The sequence below is a fragment of the Hypanus sabinus genome, chromosome 4 (genome assembly GCF_030144855.1).
Source record: "Hypanus sabinus isolate sHypSab1 chromosome 4, sHypSab1.hap1, whole genome shotgun sequence".
Classification (NCBI taxonomy): Eukaryota; Metazoa; Chordata; class Chondrichthyes; order Myliobatiformes; family Dasyatidae; genus Hypanus; species Hypanus sabinus.
The window spans coordinates 151,234,546-151,254,419 of record NC_082709.1 but is presented as its reverse complement, the minus strand read 5'-3'; the positions used below and the strand labels follow the sequence as shown (position 1 = coordinate 151,254,419).

At 44.9% G+C, this 19,874-nt stretch overlaps 1 protein-coding gene across 12 annotated transcripts in view; it reads right to left on the bottom strand.

The window, feature by feature from the left end:
- spag17 (sperm associated antigen 17) overlaps positions 1 to 19,874 on the bottom strand; it is a 319,560-nt gene that overhangs the window by 253,837 nt on the left and 45,849 nt on the right. For all 12 annotated transcript variants that reach the window (XR_009511839.1, XM_059968399.1, XM_059968400.1 and 9 more), the window contains 3 exons: positions 10,133 to 10,311; positions 3,091 to 3,225; positions 2,447 to 2,519 (listed from right to left, as the gene is read on the bottom strand). Coding sequence is in view for 11 of the 12 variants with exons in the window: in XM_059968399.1 (XP_059824382.1) it covers positions 2,447 to 2,519; positions 3,091 to 3,225; positions 10,133 to 10,311 (387 nt within the window). In the remaining variant the exon portion in view is untranslated. The remainder of the gene's footprint in view (positions 1 to 2,446; positions 2,520 to 3,090; positions 3,226 to 10,132; positions 10,312 to 19,874) is intronic.

Below are 19,874 nucleotides of genomic sequence, written 5' to 3'. Positions count from 1 at the left end.
TCCAAGTCCACCTTTGCCAGAAAACAGCCTGTTCCAATCCACACTTGCCAGATCACTTCTGAGGCCAATTTTTGATGGTATTTCTCCAATTTAGAATCTCAACCAGCAGAGCAGACCTATCTCTTTGTATATTTACTCTGAAGTTAATGGCATTGTAGTCTCGGGATGCAAAGTGTTCCCCCAAACGAACTTTTGTCACCTTCCCCGCCTCATTCCTTAACAGCATATCCAGTATTGCACACTCTCTCGTTGGGAATTCCAGGTACTAATGAAGGAAACCTTCCTGAACATATTTGACAAACTCTATCCCAACTAGCCCCTTTACAGTATGGGATACCCAGTCAATATGTGGAAAGTTGAACTCACCTACTATAACAACCTTATGTTTCTTGCAACAATTGAAGCTCTTTATAAATTTGTTCCTCTAAATCCCTAGGAATTTTTGGGTGGTCTATAATACAGCCCAATTAAGATGGTCATACCCTTCTTATTTTTCAGTTCAACCCATAACATCTCATTAGTTGAGTTCTCCAGTCTGTCTTGACTGAGCACTGCTGTGACACTTTCTATGATTAGTAACGTTACCCCTCCTCCTTTAATCCCTCCTGCTCTGTCATGTCTAAAACAACGAAACCCCAGAATATTGAGGTGCCAGTCCTGTCCCTCCTGCAATCAAGTCTTACTAATGGCTACAACATCACGATTCCAGGTGTTGATCCATGTCTTGAACTCATCTGTCTTTCCTACGGGGTACTTGCATTGAAATATATGCAGCTCAGGACACTAGATGCACCATGATCAACCTTTTTTTTTTCTTGACTTTGTCTGAGGTCTTACCAACATCTTCCTCCACAACTGCAGTTCTCATCCCCCCACAATTTTAATTTCCACTCCCTCATGCAGCATTAGTAAACTTTCCCACTGGGATAATAGTCCCCCTCCAGTTCAGGTGCAAACTGTCCCTTCTGTACAGGTTCCACCTTCCCCAGAAGAGTCCAATGATCCAAAAATCTTATGCCCTCCTTTCTACACCAATTCCTCAGCCAGGTATTAAACTATATAATCTTCCTAGTTCTAGCCTCTTTAGCATGTGGGACAGGTAGCAGTCCTGAGATCACAACCCTGGAAGTCCAGCCCTTTAATTTGGCACCTAACTCCCAGAACTCCCTAGGCAGAACCTCATCACTCATCCTACTATGTCATTGGTACCTACATGGATCAAGACCTCTGGCTGTTCACCCTCCCAATCAAAATTATATTAAAGGTAGTAAGAAAATGAACAATAAAGATTGGTTAAAGTTGGCGTTACTATCTAATCCAGGCCAGTTAGTACACAATTACATGTATTAGGCTTATGTTTTGCAAAAAATATTCAGGCATGGGTCAAACTGGGATGTGACTGGCTTTGTATTTTAGTTTTATTTGATCACAAGACAGCAGGAAGTTGCATATGTAGTTAGTAGTACACAAGGGATTTGATTCAGAATGGAATTATTATTTCAGTTTTGATTTTGAGTGGTTTACTTGCAAGTCTTCAGAACCAGAATCAGGTTTATTACCAATGATGTGTGTTGTTTTGCAACAATAGTATAGTGCAACACATAAAAATTATTGAGAGTTACTAAAATTACGCAAAAGATGAATACCAATGTAGTGTCATGCGCTGATGGATTGTTCAGAAACATGATGGTGGAGGGGAAGAAGCTGTTATTAACATATGAAGTATGGGTTTTCAGCCTCCTGTATCTCTTCCCCAATGCTAGTAACATGAAGAGGGCATGTCCTGGATGGTTAGGCACAGCCTCTTGAAGATGTCCTCAGTTCTGTGGAGTCTTGTGCACATGATGGAACTGGCTGAGTCTACAAGCCTCTTCAGCCACTTGTGATCATGTACAAAGCAGGCTCCATACATGAGATGCAACCAGACAGAATGCTCTTCATTGTACATCTGTAGAAATCTGCAAGAGTCTTTGATGACATAGCAAGTTTCCTCAAACTCTTGACAAGTGTGCTTTCTTTGTCACTCCATGCGTTGGACCCACGGTAGATCCTTTATGATATTGATGCTCAGGAACTTAAAGCTGCTCACCTTTTCCACCACTGATTCCTCAATGAGCACACTGGAATGCATTTTCCCAACTTCCTGAAGTTCATTATCATTTCCTCAGTGTTGCAGACATTGAGTGTGAAGTCAACAATCCATTTTTCTTGGCTATTGGATGTTCCCCATCAGCGTTGCTATTATTCTTACTATGGTGTACTTAGATAACTTTTTGATTAAAATATGGAATTAATTTGCGATTGGAGGACTTAAATTGACAAAGTACTAAAGGAAATCATTACTAAAATTCCCACGGTGGGAAAATTTGGGCTAAAAATGTTAATTTTTACCACTTGGAAATATAATTTAAAGCATTTTCACCAGACAGCTTAAAGATTTACATACCTTGCTCAAGATAAGATGCTAAGTTGGCTGAGGAAAGTTTCTTCCTGCTGACAGAAGAGTGAAGTGCAAGTATCTGTAGGAGTATCAATCAACCAAAGAAACTCAAATGAATTTTACATGCTTTATCTCCCTATGTAATTGCTTTATTTTCCACATGACTGTGCAAAAGTCTTAGGTACCATAGATATGTCTAATACTTTTGCACAGTACTGTATATGGTAATGGTGTTAATCCATCATCATTTTTCCTGCCCTCTGATTCTTTTAATCTGTTGGTATTTTCTCCAGTATGATCTACTGACTCTTTTTCTTAGAGTCAAACAACATGGAAACAAGTCCTTCAGACTATGTCTCCATGCTGATCAAAATTCCCATTTGCCTGCATTTGGTCCATATCCCTCTAAACCTTTCCTATTAAATGTACCTGTCGAAGTATCTTTCAAATGTTGTTAATGCACCTGTCTCAACTACTTCCCCTGGAAGTGATTCCATATGCTATTCACTCTCCGGGTAAAAATATTGCCCTTCAGGTTTCTATTAAATCTGTCCTCTCTCATCTTAAACTGATATCCTCAAGTTCAGTAGTTGAGTAGCATATTCAAAATACTTTTCATCAATAAAAAAAAATTCACTTTGTCGCTTTACCTCTTCATTTTTTAAAGCTCCAGGGACAGTAATCAACTTGACATTGTGCAGATAATTCTGATATTGCCGTTTCCAGTCTTCACAATCATAAATCATGCTGGCAATATCTTCAAATATCGCTGTACCAAGCTCCAGCTGACAAGAAAGAATTAAGATTGCATTCAGAAATGTACCGATAAAATAAAGCACAATAATTACAAAATACTACGGTTTTTGAGCTATCTTACAATGACAAATAATGTGTTTTTTTGCAGGGTTATTTCAATGCTCTGGTGAATTGCATACTATTCCTGAATAAACATAAATTCAACCAGATTCTGTTACCCTCACACTGTGAAAATAATCCAATAATGAAAGAGAAAAAAAGAACATGATTAATGGAGTCAAGTTAACATATGTCACTGCTTTTAAAACAGACAAAGTGGTAATGTGTGGTGGCCCACACACGCGGGACTCGAACCGCCATTCGGAGCCACGGGCAGACACGCGGTAGCGCGTTTGGAACCACACGCTCTGGGCGGACCTTCTGGGGACAGTCTGACCTGCCACGCGGGGGCCCATGGGAGGGGAGATTTAAGCGCGCGATTTGGAATCAGTAAAGGCATTTTGAGTTCGGCTCTCTCTGCCTCTGTGTGTTTCTTTAGAAGTGCGTTGCTTGCAACTACATTGGTGACTCCGGCATTCCAGACGGCATCTGGAGCTGGCGACTCAGCGACCAGTCATGAGTTTGAGCAACTTGCACAGCGCTGTCTCTCTGAAGCTCCCGACTTTTTGGGCCACTCAGCCCCACGTTTGGTTTGAGCAGGCTGAAGCCCAGTTCAATATCAGAGACATTACAGCCAATGCCACGCAGTTCTACCAAGTGATTAGCACACTCGACCAGGACAGGCCAGATCATTGACTTCCTATGCCAGCCACCAATGGAGGACAGGTACACTAAGCTTAAGGCACTTCTGATCTGTACCTTCAGACTCTCCCACCGCGAACGAGCTGCACGGTTCCTACACATGGATGGCCTGGGCGACCGCATGCCATCTGAGCTCATAAATGATAACAACAACACACACAAAATGCTGGTAGAATACAACAGGCCAGGCAGCATCTATAGGGAGAAGCGCTGTTGACGTTTCAGGCCGAGACCCTTCCTCTGGACTAGACGAAGGGTCTCGGCCCGAAACGTCGACAGCGCTTCTCCCTATAGATGCTGCCTGGCCTGCTGTGTTCTACCAGCATTTTGTGTGTGTTGTTTGAATTTCCAGCATCTGGAGATTTCCTCGTGTTTGCTCATAAATGATATGCTGGTACTCATGGACGACCATAAGCTGTGCTTTTTATTTGAACAGTTGTTCCTCGAGCAAATGCCAGAGGACATTCGCCTCCTCCTCGTGAGTGAGGATTTCAGCGGCCCATGCAGGGTTGCAGCTAAAGCAGACGTCCTTTGGCAGAGCAAGCAACTTGGAGCAACCTCCATTGGCCTAGCCACGATTATGCGCTCCAAAGCCCAGACTCCGCAACTGAAGTCGTCGAGACCCACGGGGGAAAAGGATGAAAGTTTGGAATAATGGTATTTCTATCACCAAAGATGGGATTCAGGCGCATGCCGCTGCTGTCCACCATGATGCTTTTCCGGGAAATGCCGGGGCCAGCTGTCGCTAATGACTACAACAGCTGGCCACCGAGACAGCCTCCTGTACCTCTGGGACTGACACTCCAGGTGGCGCATCCTGGTAAGAATCTGGGGTCGAGGTCAGCGTACTCCCCCCCTCGAACATGGACACTCGTAACGCGGTCCCAGGCCCTGAACTCACCGCTGCAAATGGCACCAGTATTTGGACGTACGGCCCGCGAACGATTTCACTACATTTCGGGTCCAGCCGTTTCACTTGGACTTTCACGTTGGCAGCGGTGTCACAGCCACTACTGGGGCAGACTTCCTACGAGCCAACTGCCTCCTGGTCAACCTAAAAGGCTGGCGTTTGGTCCAGGCCGAGACGTTCCAGACTTCCCAACTTGGAGAAGCCAAGCTACCAGTCCTCCACCTGGATTCCGTGACCCTCTCGGGTAACAAATTCACCAGGATGTTGGCGGAATTCCCCTCCATAGTCACCCCACAGTTCTCCATGGCCGACCCCAAGCACGGCGAGCAGCACCACATCCCATGTAAGGACCGCCGCTACACGCCCAAGCTCGCAGGCTCCCACCAGACAAGCTCCACCTTGCCAAGGAAGAGTTCTGTAAGATGGAAGAGATGGGAATCGTACGCTGCCCAGACAGCCTGTGGGCATCCCCGCTGCACACGGTGCCCAAGTCCGCAGGAGGATGGAGGCCCTGTGGAGACTACAGAAGGCTCAATGACACCACAACCTCTGACAGATACCCAATACCCTACATCCAGGACTTCACGGCAAACCTGCATGGAGCAACCATCTTCTCAAAAATTGACCTGGTCAGGGGATACCATCAGATCCCAGTGCACCCTAATGACGTGCTCAAGACAGCACTCATCACCCCGTTCTGCTTGTTTGAATTCCTGAGGATGCCTTTCGGTCTCAAGAATGCAGCCCAAATTTTCCAAAGGCTCATGGTGGCAATTGGCCTGGATTTCTTTTTTATTTACTTGGACGATATCCTGGTGGCCAGCAGTTCGCACCAACGTGGCACATTTGCGCCAGCTCTGCCAACGCCTGAGCGACCACGGACTGGCAATCAATCCGGCGAAGTGCCAGTTCGGGCTGACAGAGATCGACTTCTTGGGCCAAAGAGTCAACCGACTTGGTGCAGTTCCCCTACCGGACAAGGTCCAGGCCATCCGCCAGTTCCCCAAGCCCAGCACGGTCAAGGGCCTGCAGGAGTTCGTAGGGATGGTCAACTTTCATCATCGGTTTGTGCTGGCAGCGGCACACTTCATGAGACCCTTGTTCAGCCTGATGGCTGGCAAGGCCAAAGAGGTGGCATGGGACACAGAGTCCATGGAGGCATTCGAGCAGACCAAGGGGGCGCTGGCAAAGGCGGCCCTCCTAGTGCACCGGAGAGTGCCCAGGGCACTCACAGTCGACGCTTCCAACACGGCAGTCGGCAGAGTCCTGGAGCAGCCTGTCGAGGACCCGTGGCAACCACTCGCTTTCTTCAGCCGGCACCTACGGCTACCAGAGGTGAAGTACAGCGCCTTCGACAGAGAGTTGCTAGTGCTGTGCCTGGCTGTCCAGCATTTCTGGTACTTCCTCGAGGGAAGGGAGTTTACCGTGTATACAGACCACAAGCCCCTCACCTTCGCACTGGCCAAGGTATCGGACCCAAGGTCGGCTCAGCAGCAGAGGCACCTGTTCTTTATTTCAGAATCCACCACGGACATCTGCCACATTGCAGGGAAGAACAATGGCCAACACACTATCTCGCCCCTGCCTCCACTCAGTAGGCATATCGTCCTCAGGAATAGACTATGCAGCACTGGCGGAAGCACAACGGTTGGACACCAAGATCCTGGCTTTCCGCACTGCCGTTTCGGGGCTCCAGTTGGAGGACGTCTCCATCGGCCCAGCAGGGGATCAACTCCTGTGTGACGTGTCTACCAGCAAACCCCGACCTGTGGTACCAGCAACATGGAGGCGCCGGGTGTTCGACACGCTGCATGACCTGGCCCACCTGTCCATCCGGGTGTCCATCAAGCTGGTAGCTGACAGATTCGTCTGGCACAGTTTGTGCAAACAGGTCAGACAATGGGCCAGGACCTGCGTACATTGCCAGACTGCCAAAGTCCAGTGGCACGTGAAGGCTCCCCTCCAGCAGTTTCAGCCGACGCACAGGAGGTTCCAACAGATCCATGTGGACATCATCTGCCCCCTGCCAGTCTCCCGGGATGCCAGGTATATCTTTACCATGGTAGACAGGTTCACCAGATGGCCGGAAGCCGTACCGCTCGCAGACACGTCCACTGAGTCCTGTGCCAGACTGCTCATTGCAAACTGGATTGCCAGGTTCAGCCTCCCAATAGGTTCACCTCCGACAGAGGGGCACAGTTCATGTCTGGTTTGTGGACAGCACTGGCGCAGCTCCTGGGCACCCAGCTGCATCAAATCACAGTGAACCATCCCCAGTCCAACGGTTTGGTAAAGCGATTCCATTGGCATCTCAAGTCAGCCCTGATGGCATGCCTCAGGGGCCCCAACTGGACAGATGAGCTTCCCTGGGTCCTACTGGGCATCTGCACAGTCCCCAAGGAGAACCTGGACACCTCCTCAGCAGAATTGGTCTACTGCACCCCCGACGGACCCAGGCGAGTTCGTAATAGAGGCCCAAGATTCAGAAGAAACTCCAGCAGTGGTGCTAACGAGGCTACGGGACAAGGTAAGGACCCTGGCACCGGTCCCGACCTCCAGGCATGGTCCCACACCATCCTTCACCCCTAAAGACCTCCGAGACAGTGAGTATGATTTTATTCGCAGGGGCATGCAGAGGTCACCTCTACAGCGGCCGTATGAGGGACCCTTCAAGTTGATCCGGCACAACGGAACCACGTATGTCGTGGAGGTGGGTGGCCGGGAAGAGACTTTTACAGTGGACCGCCTCAAACTGGTGCACTTGGACATTGAGCAACCAGTGAGGGTACCTGCACCTCACTGGCGAGGCCGGCCACCCAGGCAAGCCACACAGACTGGGGGCTCCACTCCCCCAATGGACGAATCAGTAAAGGCATTCTGAGTTCAGCTCTCTCTGCCTCCGTGTTTCTTTAGTAGCGCGTTGCGCACGACTACAAATGTAAGGTTATCAGGAATGAAACACAAAGGGGAAGGCAGGAAAGCAAAATATAATTGCACATCCTTAGCTAGCATCGCTATCCATGCTACACTGAAGCAAACTATAGCCTGTCCTATTGTTTTGCAAATACCACCAGAAACCTGCTAACAATATATACTTGAGGGTAACCCTCAACATGATCTAGTGGGGAATAAGAAATGTTATTCAATTAGTTGGTATTTATGTCTGACATAAGACATCAGAATCAGAATCAAGTTCAATATCACTGCCATAAAGTATGTTGTGAAATTTGTCATTTTGTGGCAGCAGTACATTGTAATGCATGGCAATAAAAACTATAAATTACAATCAGTGTATATAAAAAGAAAATTAATTTAAATTAGTGCAGAAAGAGAGGAAACTCTTCCTCAAACTCCAAATGAAATAAAGCTGCTGTCATACCTTCTTTTTAATTGCATCAATTATGTTGGGTCCAGAATAGATCGCCAGAGATGTTGACTCACAGGAACTTGAAAATGCTCACTCTTTCCTCTTTGAATCCCTCGCTGAGGACTGGTGTGTGTTCCCTCGACATACCCTTCCTGAAATCTACAATCAATTCCTTGATCTTACTGATGTTGAATTTGCTGCGACACCACTCAACCAGCTGATCTATCTCGCTCTTGTACACCTCCTCATCACCATCTGACATTCCGCCAACAATTGCATCATCAACAAATTTATACATGGCATTTGAGCTGTGCCTATCCACACAATCATGGTGGTAGACAGAGAACAGCAGTGCACTAAGCATGCATCCATGAGGTGTGCCAGTGTTGATTGTCAATGAGGAGGTGATGGCATTTTGAATCCACGTGAACTGTGATGTCCTGGTGAAGAAATCAGTTGCAGAGAGAGGTACAGAGATATATATTTTTCAGCTTGTTGATTAGAATCGAGGGTATAATTGTGTTGAACACTAAGCTATGAATAAACAGCAGCCTGACCTGTATTGCTATTGTCCAGGTGATCCAAGACTGAGTGGAGAGCCAGTGATACTGCATCCACTGTGGATCTATTGTGATGTTAGGCAAATTGCAGGGGTTCCAGGTCATTGCTTAGGCAGGAGCTGATTCCAGCCATGACCAACATCTCAAAGCACTTCATCAGAGTAGATGTGAGTGGAGCTGGGTAATAGTCAATGAGGCAGCTAAACCTGCTCTTCTTGGCCATTTTCTGGGTATCAAAGGAAATGTCCTTTAACATTTCCTGGCACTCATCCACAACAGATGGGTCTAAAATGAAAACCAATGCATCCTTGGAACTGGCACTTCAAGCATTCCATGTATCTCTGTGGAACCATTCAGTTCCTGAACCAACTGGTACCTCCTCATTGTCACTCCGATCACTTGCACTAAATGGATTTTTTTTTGTTCTATTTTTTCTTCTAAAAATGTTGCACAATTTATGTTTAATGTATGTTTTTCTTATTAATGTTCCCAGATGATGCTATGTTCCTGTGATGCTGCTGCATGCAAGTCTTTCATTTCATCTGTGCATATACGTCCTTGAGCATATGGCAGTAAACTTGACCTTGACCTTGATTACCACACTTTTATTCAATCAAAACTAAGGCTGGCAACATCTGCTCAATCTTGAACTTGTGTTGCCAGACTTGCTAGCAGTTCTAGCATGTTCAGTTTAGCCTCCAATATTTTGCTTTTATAATTTTAGTTTGTTAAAAGCACCCTGCAGCAAACTACAAAGTATAAAATAAAAAGTAAATGATCAGACTATATATACGTCATCATAGACAACCATGAGATTTGTTTTTTTGAGGGCATTCTCAGTAAATGCAAGAACCATAATAGAATCAATGAAAGACCACATCTGACAGGACAGACAAGCAGCCCATGTGCAAAAGACAACAAATAGTGCAAATATGATGAGAAAAAAAGAAATACTAACAATAAATAAGTGAGCAATAGATATTGAGAAAATGAGATGAAGAGATCTTGAAAGTGAGTCCATGGTTTGTGGGAACAGTTCAGTGATGGGGCAAGTGAAGTTGAGTGAACCCACTGGTTCACGTGCCTGATGGTTGAAGGTGGTGTGACTCCTGAGGCTTCTGTACCTTCTTCCTGATGGCAGCAGTGAGAAGAGAGCATGACCTGGGTGGTGGGTCCTTGATGATGGATTCTGGTTTCCTGCAACAGTGCTCTGTGTAAACTTGATCAATGATGGGGAGGGCTTTACCCATATCAAACCAGGAACAAAGATATGTCCAAGGTTTTGAATTGATACTGACCTTTGCATCATCATTCCATTCTTCTGGTAACATGCTTTCCCTCACTGTATACTGGAGTTTGGCTATATCAAAGAGTTTAGATCCAGGTTTTCCACTATTCAGAACAGGGTCAAGGTACTTCCAAAACAATTCCAGGCTTTTGATAGCTGCCTCTTTCTGCTGCTTCTCTGCTTCAGTAGCTGTAAATGTCAAGCAATTTGTTAGACTTCTTTAAAATATTTTACATTTTAGGGGAACTTGTAGGCCCCTCATAATGCATAACATTTAACAGGATTAAATTTTATGAGTAATTTGATACAGTTGTTTCTACATTCAGTATTTGAGCTGGTTTCTATATTGAGTACTTGGGGTACAGATTGGGGAATCAGAGGAGGATTCGGAGGAACTTCTGGGTCCAACATGTATATGCCATTATGAAGAAAACACGGCAGCACCTCTACTTTCTTAGAAGTTTGCGAAGATTTCGTATGTCAATTCAAACTTTGACAAACTTCTACAGATGTACCTTGGAGAGTATATTGACTGATTACATCACAGCTTGGTATGGGAACACCAATGCCCTTGAATGGAAAAGCCTACAAATAGTAGTGGATATGGCCCAGTTGATCATGGGGTAAAGCCCTCCCATCAATGCAGTGCTCTTCTTGTGGGATGTGGGAAGGCAGGGAGACTTCCAGTATCCCTGATCACTACAACGTTGAGAAATGCATCCAGTTGCTGCTTCTACTAAGCCACATTAAGGAGCTGGAACTGGATAAACTCTGGGTCATTCAGGAGGCTGAAGAGGTGATAGATATGTCATACAGAGAGGTAGTTACACCCAAGGTGCAGGACACAGGAAATTGGATGACAGTCAGGAAGGGGAAAGGGGTTAAGGAGCCAGTGCAGACTACCCCTGAGGCCACCCTCTTCAACAACAGGTTTGGATACTGTTGTGCATTTTGAGGGACCTATAAGTTTCCCTAAAATACACCTTGGATACTGTTGAGGGAATGTAGGTACCAATGACCTGCATAGGATGAGTGATGAGATTCTACATAGGGAGTTCAGGAAGTTAGGTGCTAAGTTAAAGGACAGGACCTCCAGGGTTGTGATCTCAGGATTGCTATCCGTGCCATGTGCTAGTGAGGCTAGGACTGAGAAGATTATTACAGTTTAATACATGGCTAAGGAGTTGGTGTAGGAGGGAGGGCATAAGATTTTGGGATTATTGGGTCCTCTTCAAGGGAAGGTGGGAACTGTACAGAAAGGACAGTATGCACCTGAACTGGAGGGGTAACTAATATCCTAGTGGGAAGGTTTGTTAATGCTGCATGGTGCAGCTTAAATTAGAGTTTCAGGCTGATGGGAATCAGAGTGCCAGAACAGTTAGTGGAGAGGTTATGGAGGCAGATGTTAATAAGATCTCAGACGAAGTTAGGAATCAAAAGGTTAAGCATGGTGCGACAAAATTGAAAAAGGTGAAAATAGGACTTAAGGTGCTATATTTGAATGCGCGCAGTATACGGAATAAGGTAGATGAACTTGCAGCATATTGGAGAATAAAGCAAATTGTTTGCTGTGTAACCAAAACTAGTAACCAGCCTTGTGTTTGCTATTTGCTATGTATGTATCCAATTTAGAAGGAGAATGAAATCTCTGTATTGTCTCTGTACTATTGAACACATCAGTGCCTTGACAATGTAGCTAACCTATACTTACTGTGTACCCAACTCATTAGCCAGAATGAAATCTCTGTATTGTCTCTGTACTATTGAACACATCAGTGACTTGAGAAAGTAGCTAACAGTGAAAGTAAGCAATGTAGAGATAACGGTGGTAGACAGGATCATGGAGTGGTGTGATGGTATGGGGACCAGTCAAAGCCGGGAAGGGGAACACATAGTAGAAACAAGGAGTAGACTAGAGCAAGTATGGGCTACTGAGCAGAAATACTGGTGGCGAATGGAGAAGCTAATGTGCTGGTGATAAGTGTTGCAAGCGGATAGGGTATGCTAATGTAACTGAGATAGGAGACAGGGTATGCTAATGCGACTAAGATAAGAAATTACTATAAAGAATACTGTGAACTAGGGTTCGGCGGACAATTAATGACATGCTCATTAACTGTCTCAGCTTTTGTTTGCAAATAAAGGCTTAAACTTCTCGAAGAATCTTCTGTGTCTCCTGGTTATATCAAGGAACCCGACAAAAATTGGCGACCACTGCAGGACTGGAAAGAGACCCACGGAAAGGAAACGGCAGATTGGGGACGCTTCCCGGTCCTCTAGGGACCCCCATAGGGCTAACAGAATTAAGGGTGCACCCAAACAAAAGGTAAGCACTTTTTGCGACAATTTGGACTAAAAATTCTGTTGGTTTTGGGGAGGTCTCAGAGACTCAGAAGTGTGGAACCACTGTCGAAGGGTCTCTCCGGTCCAAAGAATCTGGCAGAATTGGGGGTTAACAGGAGGCTCAGAGGATTGATCGAGAACACTGCAGTGGGGGTAAGTATGAATAAGCTAATAAGGAGTTAAGTGAAGAAAAATTCCACATGGTGTTGGTAAGTCCCTGTGGATACCGCTTCGTACAAAATGAAGGTCTGAACAGGCAGGGAAAGGAAAATAGAAAAAATCCTCGTGGATACCGCCTTAAGAGATAAGGGTCTGAATAGACAAGGTGCATGGAGAAAATCCTTGTAGGTACCGCCTTAAGAGAGAAGGGTCTGAATAGATGAGGTGCAAAGAGAAAGTTCTGTGGATACCGTACTAGGTAGAGGTCTGTATGGGCAGAACGGAATAGGAAACAAGGACTGTCCGATATATAGCTTAAAGTGCTGGTAGATAGACGATAGACTAGGCATAGAATTAGAGTAAACAGTATTATCCAGCAAATGAACTGTGAATCTCTGAAATACCTTAAAAAGAGAGAACAACATGACAGGTAAAGGAACGGCAGTAGAGATTCTGGTAAATTTCCGGTAAATAAATGTGAGATCACAAAAACTTCAGAAAAATGGGAAAAAAGAACCAAGAACCTGGTCACAAAATGGCCAAGAGAAGGAAGGTTTTATGTAAGCTTGTGCGAGGAAATGGAGGCACTAATTAAAAATTACAAACCAAGAGATAAATCTAAGAAAAGAGAGCAAAAAGAGAATGAGAAATGGAAGTGCTAAAACTCTTCAGAACGGAAGGAGAGAGGCTGAGGAAGACAGGTAGAATATTATTACAAGTGCGGAAGACACTAAGGTGCTAGAGAAATAGCCTGTTAGAGAGAGAGGTACAGTGAGAAGCTGGCCTCAGCTCCATACCCGGATGTGAAAGAGGCAGAAAGGCCCCCTCCCTATAATGAGGAAGGAACCCCTAAGCCATGCCCCCTGCTGACGGGTACAGTAAACATGCAGGGAGAAGTACAAGTTTGGGAAAATGAGGAGGAAAAAAGACAATACAAGAAGGAAGAAGCGGCAATATGGAAGGAGATACAGGCAGAAAGGATAAAGGTGGAACAGGCAAAGAGAGAAATGAGAGAAGAGACTGAACCGATGAAATACTTGAGAGAGGAAAAGGAGTATGAGGAGTACCGGTTATACCGTAGAAATGAACAGACTAGAAAAGAAAGTGGCTCATCAGGGCAGGAAGAGCTGAGGCATTCAAGAGGAAGTGGAAAGAAGATAGGAGACGAGAGTCTTGGAGAAACACAAGAGAGAAGGGAATCAAGCATGAGTAAGGATCATGAAGAGTCCCTGCCACAGGTGTACAGACACGGACAGGAAGAAAGAGAAGGTGACTCATTGGAGGAGCAAGAGTTAAGTGGTGAGAGAGAGGATACGAGAATTTGTGGGGAAGAGGTAGGAGGCAGAAGCCTAGAAGAGCAGAAGGAGGCGGTAGGGAAGCAACTTGCGGAAGTAGAGAGAGAGCTAGATAAGTTACTGAGAGGGAATTGCCAGAGGAGATGTTAAAATTACTCCGGGGCCAACCAAGTATTGAATCAGGACAGAAAGGAAGGACTCCACAGGGAGACCAAGGGAAGAAGAGGAACACGGAGAAATTTGTGGGAGACAGTAAAGACATACCCAGAGACAGATGGGGAGTCAGGCGAGGAGGAGAGCCAGGGCAGGTGGGAAGGAGGAAGAATGATGTCGTTGTTAGTTAAAGGATCAGGACAAGTGCAGTATATCCCTTGGGGATCCCAGGACCTAGAAGGGCTGAAAAACACTCTGCCCAGTCTACATGAAGGAGCAGGGAAATGGATTAGAGCCTTTGAAGAAGAAACGGCGGGACGATTATTGGCTATGAGAGATTTGAAGGCACTATTGATAAGGTTGATGGGAACCTCCAAATTTAACGAACTAATGGAAATGGCTGGCATAATAAACTCGTACGACCCGAGATCTGATGGAGACTGGTTTGACAGAGTGAGGCAGAGGGTATGGCAGGCCCTCAGGAAGCTTTATCCACCCAAAGTGGACCCCAAAGCCTTAAAGGGGGATCCACTGGGAGACACTGAAAACCCAGCAGCCTATGTAGAAAACCAGTTGAAAAGGAGGAGACCGGAGACTGAGCGAGAGGTGGAAAATAGCTTATTTATGACCTCACTGTTCCGACATAGCATTTTGGATGCAATGCCTCCGCAAGTAAAATCCGAACTGGAGGAAGTGGTTGGGCTGACGTCAATGACCCCACAAGAATTCAGAGACCACGTAGTCCATGCAGTTGAGAAATACTGGAAAGACAAACGAAGGTTGGCTGAGCAGCAGGAAGAGGTGCAAAGGAAGTTAAAACAAATGCAGCTCGAAGAACTCAAAAAGAAGGAGAAAGAGAAAAGCAAAAAGATGCTGCCAGCAACCACCAGTCCGAGTACAGCCATCAAACTGAATGAAGCTCCACTATATGGAGGAACCGATCATACTGTAAGACAAGGACCGGAAAACCCCATGCCAATAATCAACGTCTTTGGAGGAGCATTCCCACAAATGCCCTATCAGGAACAGACTAAATTCAGACAGCCCAGACAGGACTGGAAGTCCCAAGGAGGGGGACAGAGGAGCTATGGGCAGAGGGGACCATTGAGGAAATAGGGGGAAAGAGAGGTAGAGAGATTGTGCTGGGGATGCAATCAGCCAGGTCACATGAGAAGAGATTGTCTGTTTACACCATGGCCTATCACACACCAGCAGGAACCGATAAGAAGGGAACTAAAGTTTAGCCAAGGACCAGCCTCCACAGGCCCAAGCGGACCTGTGAACCCCTATGCGAGGTATTAGGGGTGCCCCGAGAACTCGAGTGGGAAGGGACATTACCCAATGATAACAAGGGAGGCAGACGAGGAACCCATTGTTCAGGTTATGTTAGAAGGGCAACTGACACCAATGATGATAGATACTGGAGCCACGTACACTTGTGTACAGCCACAGTATGCACTTCACCTTCCCATGTCAGGAAAGTTTATTAAGACGGTAGGGTTCTCAGGGAAAACATAGTTGACACAGTGCACAGCTCCAGTGTAGTTGAGAATGGGAAATAAAGGAATTGTCTTGCCAGTGCTAGTATCTAAAGGAACTCTGATTAACTTGTTAGGCAGAGATGCCTTATTGAAACTGGAATTAAAACTAGAATGCACCAGAAATGGGCTGAGCATGGAAAGAGCAGGGGCTCAATTGATAGTGCGAGAAGACAAGAAGGCTAATGTCTTTTGGATAGGAGACATTGCAGATCAGATTCAGGAAACCTGGGAAAATGGAAAAAGGGCATGCAGGCTATATTACCCAGGGCTGTAATGCCCAAATCTGAGCTACATTGTACAGTGATTTTTGACGAGACTCAGAACAGGGAGTTAGAGGAGAGATGGCACATGGAGGCATGTACCCAACAGCAACTGGAAGGGGAGGCTGTGATAATTGGAAAGCAAGGGACAGCTTTACAAGTTAAGTGGAACACCTTTTTAGAAAAATGGTACAGGATACCGGAGGCTGCACCCAATGTAACGTTGTTGGCAAACAAGAGATATCATTTTAAAGACTTAGGACCCTTAGTTAAGAGTGCTGAAACCGTAACAGTGTGGAGGAAAATCATGCCGGAGGTGTGGATATCAGTAGACAACAATTGCATTAAAATAATAGTAAGCGTAGATATGGTAGGGACAATGAAAGAGGTTGAAATATCTGACAAATGAAGTGATCCCAAGGTTTGGAATATCTACAGAAGTTAGCTCAGACAATGGTTCACCTTTTATCCAGAAAGTGGTCAAATTGGTACTACAAGCGCTAAGGATAAAGCAAAGATTTGGATGTGTATACCATCCTCAGTCGCAGGGCATGGTAGAGAGAATTAATGGAACCCTGAAAGCCAGACTGAACAAGATCGGTGCAAACACTAAACTTAATTGGGTTGATGCTTTACCGTTAGCATTGATAAGTTACCATGTGCAAACTAATCGAATGTCATGCCTGACACAGCATGAGATGCTAACTAGGAGGCCCATGCCAGTGCCCCAGTGGAGAGGGCCGTATAAAGGACCTAGTTTGGAACAATTGGAAATAGAATTGAAACAATACATGCAGCAGCTAATTATGATACATAAGTCTATTTATGCACAGGAAAAACAGAAAGAGCCGGAGACTGTACAAGGGGAAGGACCGATCAAACCAGGAGACCAGGTTTACGTGCGAGTTTTTTGGAGAAAGTGGAATGAGATTAAAGTCTGATTCTGATTCTGATTCTGATTCTGAGCCAAGAAGGGAAGGACCCTTTACAGTGACCAAGGCATCACCCACTGCAGTTCAGGTAGAAGGATGCTCCACCTGGTACCATCCGAACCACTGCACGAGGGCAGTCCCGCAAGGACAATCAGGTGAGGAGTCCGAGGTAAGTGATGCGGAGGAACAGTTAGCAGGAGACAGACAGGAGGAACAAGCCAGACACCTACACTGGAACAGCTTATAATACAGTATCAGTTGAGCTATGAATGTTTTATGCAGAAAGGTGCTCATCCAGTAGGCCATTTCAGAGATAGCTGCACTCAGATGTGGGATGTAACCCCAGGCGAAAGACACATAGTAGGTTCCCCTCCACCCGAAGGTACATTGGACGCCCAGAACTTCCCCTTAGCAGACATCTGGTGGCTGTGTGGTGAGGAAGGAGGTCTAAGATCCACACTTCCCCTCAATTGGGCAGGTACGTGTACGCGTGTTATGCTACTTCAAGAAGTTATAGTATCCCCTGAAGTACACTTCAACACTGATATCTCTGAACAGCAAACACTATTGCGGAAAAGGAGAAAATATGAACCTGACTCAACGATTTAGATAGATAGTATAGGTCAGCCGAGAGGTATACCTAACAAATTTAAGGCAAGGAATGAGATTGCTGTAGGCTTCAAAGCATTTCTACCCTTGATAGGAACTATTAAGAATGTTGAATGGATAAATTATATATATTACAATCAGCAGAGATTCATCAACTACACTGATGATGCATTGGAGGCCTTGGGACAACAGCTGGATGCAACTAGCAAAATGGCGTGGCAGAATAGACAAGCATTGGACTGGCTGTTGGCAGAAAAAGGAGGAGTTTGTATGATGTTTGGAGAGCAGTGCTGTTCTTTTATACCAAATAACACTAGTCCAGAAGGATCAATTACTAAGGCAATGTATAAGTTGAAAAGTCTAAGAAAGGAAGTTAAACAGAATGCAGGGTTCGGACATCAGTTATTTGACTGGTTAGAAAGTAGACTCGGAGGATGGGGAGCATGGCTGACTAAGATGGCAATAACTGGCGGTATTGTATTGTTGAGCTGTGCGCTTGTTCTGTGCTGTTTTCTTCCTTGTCTCAAGTCTCTTGTAGTGCGTGCTACAACCAAACAATTTCCAATGCTCGTGGCGATTACTGAAGCAAGCTTAGTGGAGAAAGAAGCACCGAAGATGTATTCACCCAGAGGTGAACTATTAAGTCTTAAGATGATCTGGTGTAATTTCCATTTGTTTTGGATGATACTAGTGAGAAAATGATGTGATGTTGTGATGACTTGTCTTTTGAAATTTTGAAGCCGAAGTATGGCATGGTCTGGTATTGTATGGTGAAGGAATAGAAACAATCTGTCTCTTCATCTTCTCCCTCATCACCATCCAATGATCTAAACAACAAGGCAAGGGTTCACCTGCATCTCTTCCAACCTGGTCTACTATAACTGATGCTTACAATGTGGTCTTCTCTATAATGGTGAAAACAAGTGTGGACAAGACAACCATTTTACAGAGCACTAGCACTCTGTTCATAACAGCTATCTTGGGCTTCCAGTTATATGTCAATTAAACTCTTTACCACTTCCACCTAACCTGTCTGTCTTTGACCACTTCCACTGATAGGGGGAAGCCAAAACAAATTGCAAGAACACCATCTTATATTCCACTTGGGTGACATACAATGAAATGGCATGAATATTGAATTTTCCAGTCTTAGGTAACCACAATCTGGTGTTCCCCTCGCCACACATTCACATCTGTTCATCTAGTTCCCTTCTCCTTTTGTTTACCTTTCCTATCCCCTCCCCACTTAGTTCCACATGTCACCTACCAGCCTCTATCACATCCTTCCCCTGAATTGCTATATACTGCCAGCCTTTTCTCTCTCCTTAGTCCTGATGCAGGGTCTCAACCCAAATTATTGACTTCTACCTTTTGACTTCACAGATGCTTACTGACTCAGCGAGTTATTCTAGCATTGCTTTTATTTTTACTGAGGGAGTACCTGACTGCTGTCCAACAGGAAATACCGTACCCTCATGATTATTGCATGTAATAATAGCAAAAAGAGATTGTATTGTCTTCTGTAGAATATGCAGGTTCTATTACATAAGACACCAAAATTACATTTGAGGAAGAGGGGATTGCTGGTTAATTTATTAATTGCAAAGCATAGAGAGCTTCTTGAAGCCATAAAGTAGGAATTGTGACTTAGCTCAAGCACAAGTGCCTGAAATAATCCAGAGGTGAAGGTATTTAACAAGAAACTCTACAGGTAGAGAAACCTAGAGTAAGTACAAAACCGGAATTATGTCCATAAAATAATTCAGATTTGGGTCAGATCAGAAATCATTAGCCCCTGGATGCAGTGTTCCTTGCATAGCTTGAGACTTGAATATGTCTGAGTGGAATCTTGGTGGTCATGCTTTGTTACCTTCTTTGGATTCTGTCAAATTACTCTTGCCTTGGAGCTTTTCCTCTGTATTTGCTTCTGTTGCAGTCCCAGTGGGGCTACCACTAAAGAACTGTTCTGATTTGAGGTTAGAAACAGGTTTTACCTCTGTAACGTTCCCTCAGTAAGAAGTTTTGTGCATCCAACTCTAATGAGCTCAACCCCAGATGACTTCCTAACAAAGCTGCAGTAATTGATTATCCTTTTAAACCTGTGCAGGTGAATGTAAATTAAGATTTTATAATACAAATTAGGTGCGAGCCTCCAACTAAGTATTATGCAGAGAATACTATGATTACATACAGACTATATATGCTGCCTACAAGTGCGCCACATTAGGAACATGCCCAATGTTTTTATCAGACACATTAAAAGCTATTTGACTACTGTCATAGATACTGAACCATCTGTGCAGTAATTGTTTACACTGTATTTAAAAATCAAGCCAACATCTAGTCTAGCCAATAATAGAATATTTTTTATATCATTAAGTATTTCTTTAGATCTCCTTTCCTGCTTAAGTATCTTGGAATCAAACTGTTCAGAGCATCGTATGATACAGCTCTGGGTAG